This window comes from Octodon degus, unplaced genomic scaffold (genome assembly GCF_000260255.1).
Source record: "Octodon degus isolate 3935 unplaced genomic scaffold, OctDeg1.0 scaffold00050, whole genome shotgun sequence".
NCBI lineage: Eukaryota > Metazoa > Chordata > Mammalia > Rodentia > Octodontidae > Octodon > Octodon degus.
In genome coordinates this window covers 13661630-13668878 of record NW_004524626.1, presented here as the reverse complement: position 1 = coordinate 13668878, position 7249 = coordinate 13661630, and the positions used below count along the sequence as shown (strand labels likewise).

The following is a 7249-nucleotide window of genomic DNA, read 5'->3' as shown; positions in this document are numbered from 1 at the left end:
TCTTTTCTCTAGCGGCTTTCAGTAGATTATTCTTGTGCTGAATTAGTAGGATCTTGACTATTATTTGTCTTGTTGTGTTTTTCATTCGGTTGAGGTTACTTGGCGTTCTGTATGCTTCGGTTACCTCAGTGTCAGATTGTCTCCTCATATTTGGGAAGTTTTCTGCTATTACTTCTGCCCATATTTTTTTAATGTCATTTGTGTTCACTCCTTCTTTCTCATTGATGCCTATTAGTCTCACATTGTTCATCTTTGCATCATCTAGCAGGTGATGGATTATTCTTTCCTGCATCCTTGTTTTTTTAAAGAGATCCTTTCTTACTTTTTCACTAGCTGCACCAGCATCTTCAAGATCTGAATCTCTGTCTTTTCTTTCACTTAAATAGTTTTGCAAGCTTGTGATTGAGATTTTAATTTCCTTTATATCTCTTTGACTCTGCTTCATGCGATCTATTTCTTTCCTGCATCCTTCTTTCAAGGAATCCATTATTCCTCTATTTTTTTTTATCAATGTCTTCTTTAGAAGCAGGTATAAATTCATTTACTGCAGTGTTTTTTTCAGATTGGGTTCATGCATTTGACCTGAGCTAGTGTCCTCTGCACTTGTTCTGGGTGGGAATTGGGTTTCCTCCATATGTTTCTCCATTTGATTCTTTACTGCAGATGTTATTAATTCAGGGATTTCTTTTTTCATTTCCAATCTGATTTCCTCTATACCTTTCTGCAGCTTTTTCTTTATTTCAGAAGCCATTGATTCATTGATTTCATCTGTGTGATTCCTAATTTGTTCTGTGTTAGTGTCCTCTGCACTTATTATGGGTGGGCTTGGGTTCTGAGGTTGCATTTTGTTCTTTCTTGTCATTTTGTGTAGCACTGTCTTCTGACCTTTGTTGTAGATCTTCATTGTAGTTATAACCTTAGCACGTACTGAAGTTTAGGTGCAGATCTACAAAATTTGGATTTATCCAGCTGTGCCTGGCTTAGGTCTGGCTGCTGTGCTCAGCTCCTTCCTGCAGCTGCCCTTGAGGTTGAACCTGTTGTGCCCCTCTGGCAAGATTTTCTGGTCCTGGACTAGCTGGGTGGTTCTATCCTCTGCATTCTCTGCAGTGATTGCAGCTGCAGGGCTACACCCCAGGTGTGAATGCCAGGCCTGAGATGAGCCTGGAGGGGACAAGGTGTAGTAGGGTGGAGAGGCAGCTTTCCCACACACTCACCAGGTTTGGGCTAGGACTGAATCTGGGGGTTCCCGTAATTCGGCAGAAATTCCTACTCGATGAGCAGGATTGGGGAGGTGCTGCAGAGTGGTGGTGGGCATCCCAAGGCGGTGGAAGAAGGTCTCACCCATGCTGCGCCTGGGCTGGGACTAGTAGTAGGTCCCACAGGTGCAAGGTAGCAGGAAGCTCTCCCACACCTGACCTGGACTAGAACTGTGTCTGGGGGTTCCCGGAATGCGGCAGAAATTCCTACTCAGTGGGCAGCGTGGGAGAGGTGTTGCGGAGTAGTGGGGGGCGTCCCAAGGGAGTGGAAGAGGGTCTCACCCACACTGCGCCTGGGCTGGGACCAGTAATAGGTCCCGCCCGCTCAGGGTAAGCGGAAGATCTCCCACACACTCAGGGGACCTGGGCTAGTACTGGGTTTGGGGGTCCTGGGAATGCGGTAGAAATTCCTACTGGGCGGGGGTGATTGGGGACGTGCTGCGGAGTGGTGGGGGGCGTCTCAGGGGATGGAAGAGGGTCTCACCCACGCTGTGCCTGGGCTGGGACCACTAGAAGGTCCTGTAGGTGCAGGGCAGTAGGTAACTCTCTGTTTTCTAGATATTAATCCTTCGTTTGATGAACAGTTGTTGTTGCTGTTTTTTCCACTAGTGTGTGGGTTGTCTCTTCACTCTGTTGATATTTTGAGGGGCCTGGATAAAAGCTGTTCAATAAGATGAGGTTGCAATTATTGGTTCTTTGTAATATTTTTATGTAATTAAGGATTTTTTAATAAAGTCTTTGTCTATACCTATGTCTTCAAGAGTTTTACTTATTATATTTTCTAGCAGATTGTTTCTATTTAAGTTTTTACATGCTTGACAAATTTTGATTTTAGTTTAGTGCATAATGAGATTTATGGGTTTAGGCTTATTCTTAAGGTATGGAAAGGATGGTTTCAAGGGGCTGGGAGAGGGTCCGGCCCACGCTGTGCCTGGGCTGGGACTGGTCCCACCGGTGCATGATAGCAGGAAGCTCTCCGCACACTCACCAGACCTGGGCTAGGACTGGGTCTGAGGGCTCCTGGAACTCGGCAGAAAATCCTACTTGGCGGGCGGGGTGGGGGAGGCACTGCGGAGTGGTGGGGGGCGGCCCAAGGGGCTGGGAGAGGGTCCGGCCCATGCTGGGCCTGGGCTGGGACTGGTCCCGGCAGTGCAGGGTAGCAGGAAGCTCTCCGCACACTCACCGGACCTGGATTAGGACTGGAAAGGATGGTTTCAAAGAATCATTTATTGAAGAGGATATTTCTTTGAGTTGGTGTATTTTGGCCCCTTGTCAAAATTAAGGTAGCTGAGTTTATTTGGAGTTGTTTCTTCATCTTCTATGTCACAGAATCTGTAGAAACTTCCATCTGTGGACACACATTTACTCAAGTTTTGATTCCTGCCATTCCGGTATATTATTTTTGAAATGACAGTAAATATACCTAATCATGAGTAGTGTGCAAATTTAAACTGCATATTTTTGGACTATTTTTCAATTAATAAGTGAAAATACGTGTTGATGAGGATTCCTCTTTTTTTAAAAATGTGTATTTAAATATATCAGTGAAAGTAATTTGTGTTGTCATTAGGAAAATATTGAGATTTCTCAAATAACTAAAAATGTAAATATCATAAAACCCTGCTATTCTTCCACTTCATCTGTGTCTAAATCACGTGAATTCATTATATCAAGAAATATATATATATATATATATATATAATTTAATACAGTCATTTTTCAAGATAGTCAACATATAATTAGAAAAAAGTATTTGTCAATAGGTAAGTAAATACATATGTACTTAGTGTAAGATTAATAAGGAGTAAAAAAGAAAGAAATTCTATTATTTTGAACAACATAAATGAATTTGTATGAAGTTATGTTAAGAGAAATAAACCAGGCATAGAAAAACCAAAAGTGAATGAATTCACATGTAACATGCTAACTAGTCAAAACCATGGAAATGGAGATTTGATTGCTTATCTATTGGAGGGGGTGGATCAGGGGTTTCAGTACCTGTAGTGTACAGAAATAAAGTTACTGTGGTAGGAATAGTATAAATCAATCAAAAATATATATGCATACACAAGATACTTAGGATATACAGTTACATTCTCTTAATTCATTGAGAAGAAACATTCGTACTAATATTGTTTAGACAAGATATCATCTCTGTATCCTCTGAACAAGTACTTCAAAGACAACACTATGCAATGTTTTTTTTTTTTTTTATTTTTTTTTTTTTTTTTTTTTGAGAGAGAGAGAGAGAGAGAGAGAGAGAGAGAGAGAGAGAGAGAGAGTGTGGTGTGTGTGTGTGGCCAGCTCAGCCCACCAGAGGGCGGCGCTGGCTGGCATGTGGTGCTGGGGGATTGAACCGCGGTCCCTGATGCCTTGCCAAGCTTGTTCTAATTAGGTGCTTTAGACCACTGAGCCATCTCTCCAGCCCCACTATGCAATGTTTTAACTATTGTAACTGTCCTATTAACCTGTTTTGAAACTGTTTTATAGCTGTTTTATCTTCTCATTAAAATGAATTTTAAAAAAAACATGGCAAGAAGCCTAAATCTACCTTTGGAATAATTTTCTTTTTTTTTCCAAGAAATTGTAGATACTTATTTCCTTCTGTCATAAATAAAGTAAAAAATAAGTAATACTAAAAAAATCTGTTGTACATTATGATGAGTATATTTAGCAAAAACATTTACACTTAAATATGAACAGAAACACAGAGAAAAAATATTTTTATTAATTTTATTGAGAAACAGAAATGAGACAGTTTCAAAACCGATTAATAGTACAGTTTTAATAATTAATACATTGCATATTGTTATCTTCCTAGTGGTTATTCATAGGACAAGATGCAGACATGATATCCTGTCCAAATACTATTAGTACCAATCTTTTTTCTCATTGAATTAAGAGAAAGTAGCTGTATTTCTATCCTATTTTGTATATACAGATACAAAATAGTCCTTTCTTTGTATCCCTTTTTTTGTTTAGTTTTGTTAGAGATGGGTATTCCATTGCCATTTAAATATTGTAGGTGCGTGAATTCAGCAAAATAACCCAATATAGTCCAGTAGTCCATAACAATAGTGGGTTTTCTATAAGACCAGCAATGTCAGAAGTTGTTGACTTGAGCCATTCACAGCTTAGCATATTAATATGGCTTTATTTTTTATACTTCATTGTTATACTTTTCTGCTGGATTGTTAAGATCAAGATAATGCAAGACCTATATAACAGGAAATGTAACTTTTGTATCTGATACGGTCAATCAAATCACCTCAGGATTTGTCTTGTAACCCTGTACTGCAGTTTGCAGATCCTTTGTCAGTCTCAGCCATGTGGATGAGTCACGGCCACTGCTTGACAAATTTGCTCTCTGTGAAAGCCTGAGACAATGTTTTCCCTCCATATTTGAGAAAAGATATATTTGTAAAATATATTTCTGATAAGATCGAGGTATCCAAAATATATAAAGGCATTCCAGAGGTCTGAAACAAAATTTTACCCTGTATGACTGTAAAGTGGACAAAACCTGAAAAAAAAAACACTGCTACATAGATGACGTAGGATCTTCTAAGAAGTCCTACAGTTCATCATTATTCCCGAGGGAATGCAGTTCACAGTTACAATGAGATCCTACTTTAAATGAAATAAAATGAGCTCATACTCAGGCAAACAGTTTGACTCTGAGATATTTTAATAATTGAAAACCAGCATGTTCATTTGCTGTTTGACACCATGTTAGGTACTGAGTAAAAGATACCACTTTGGTGACATCTTTGTCATTCATGAAAATAACCACGACTTTACTAAGTAATGTAATGGTATAGGCCCACTTGGGCAGATACAGTTTAGCATTGACAAAAGCATCATTCTGTAGTAAATAAATCTAGGTGTATAATCATGATAGTTCATAATAGCTAAAATTGATAATAACACCAAAATGCTCATTTATGAATAAAGACATAGTTTGCTTCTGTACATATTATTTAACCTTAAAAAATAAAATGGAGGAAGTTAACAATACCAAACAGAAACAACCATATGAGGAATGGAGTGAAAAAGAAGGGGGAAAAAAGCTCAGAGAAGAAAGAAAAATAAAGGGAAAAGGAAAAAGGAATGAAAAGAAGAAAGTAACACAGAAGAAAAAAGAGAAGATGCATAAATATAGCAGTAGCTTAGAATGATTTCATGCATAATATCAGAAGAAAATCCATCTTCAAATTTAAAAGTCTAATTATTCATATTAAAAAGTCTAATTATTAAAATTATACAAAAAATTTCAAACATAGAGAATGCAGGATCAGCATCAGGGTCCCTTCACATAATATGTGAGAAAATATCTTAAACATTGTTTTCAGAAGTAAATTCATAAGAGTAAGAAAAGAACAAACCTGATATGGTAAGCATTGTGATTGTCTTTATATACTTTCATGAGTTAAGAACAAGGCTGTAAAAATTTTATGGAATCATTAATAATCAAAAAGTATTTTGTAAAAAGCATACCTGCAATTGATATAAGTATTACCATCATGTTCAAAATCTCAGAAATGGCTAAGAAATCTTACAAAACATAACACTTAATGCACCATGCAAAGAGAAAGAAATTGAAAGAAAAGCACTAGTGGGATGGTTCAGAAGAGATAAATAAAAACTATTTAAGAGAGATATATAAGTACATGGAGCAATACCAAAAAAGTCAGCATGTTATTTAGGGAAGAAAAATGAGCCATTATATGACACTGCAATTCACATTTTATATTTGCCTTAAGGACTGTTAAACTCCCATGGTTCTGAAGACACCTGCCTACGAAAGACAAGATGATGCTCTGCTAAGAAGTCTTCTCAGGGCCTCTTTCATATCCCTGTTCCTTAGGCTGTAGGTAAAGGGGTTAAGCATGGGGGTCACCACAGTGTACATCACAGAGGCCATTGAGTTTTCCTGGGAAGAATGGGTCACAGCCGAACTGAGGTAAATTACAAGTCCTGTTCCATAGAACAAGGAAACCACACAGAGGTGAGACCCACAGTTGGAAAATGCTTTATACCTGCTTGTAGTGGAGGACAACTTCATTAAAGAAGAGACAATCTTAGAGTAAGAGAAGATGATACCAAAGGCAGGAAATACACCCAGTAGGACAGCTATCATGTTTAGAATGATGTTATTGATAAGGACATCAGAGCTGGCCACCTTGAGAAGCTGAGGCAGTTCACAGAAGAAATGTGGGATAACAGTGCCCATAGAGAAGGTGAGTTGCATCAGCATGAGGATATTAATCAGACCTATCCATAATATGATGAACCAGGACATTAGAACCAGAAAGCTACAGAAGCGAGGGTTCATGATGATTGTGTATTTCAGGGGATAACAGATGGCCACAAAGCGGTCATAGGCCATCACTGTCAGGAGGAAGTCATCCACTCCAAAAAAAATAATAAAAAAATATGCTTGAGTGAGGCAGTCTATGTAAGAGATGTCTTTGTTCTGTGCCTGGATGTTCTCCAGCATCTTTGGGACTGTGGTGGAGATCAAGCCAATGTCAACAAAGGAGAGATTACAGAGGAAGAAGTACATGGGGATGTGGAGGTGGGAGTCAGAGCTGACGGCCAGGATGATGAGCAGGTTCCCAAGCATAGCGACCAGGTACATGGAAAGGAACTGTATAAAGAGAATGGACTGAACTTCTGGATCCTCTGAGAGGCCCAGCAGCAGGAACTGTGAGAGTCTAGTGTAGTTTACTGCTTGCATTTCACTGCTGTATCTTCAGAAGGAGAAAACAGCACTGTTAATGGACAATCACTGGCCCATTGGGAGATTACCAACTCCACCATACAGACCCTCCACGGACACCTTTCAGTCAACATTGGCAGTCACTGCGACTGCCATTCAGCAAATGATGGCTGATTTTCTTTCTTTCTTTCTTTCTTTCTTTCTTTCTTTCTTTCTTTCTTTCTTTCTTTCTTTCTTCTTTCTTTCTTTCTTTCTTTCTTTCTTTCTTTCT

General features: G+C 38.8%; 2 protein-coding genes across 2 annotated transcripts in view; one reads left to right on the top strand and one right to left on the bottom strand.

Annotated features, from left to right (window-relative positions):
* Positions 1–7249, top strand: part of LOC101563650 (zinc finger protein 699) — a 959136-nt gene that overhangs the window by 135524 nt on the left and 816363 nt on the right. The gene's annotated exons all lie outside the window — the stretch shown is intronic.
* Positions 6055–6996, bottom strand: LOC101572408 (olfactory receptor 7D4-like). Its single transcript, XM_004633033.1, has one exon. It carries the CDS (start codon positions 6994–6996, stop codon positions 6055–6057), a length of 942 nt encoding a protein of 313 aa, XP_004633090.1.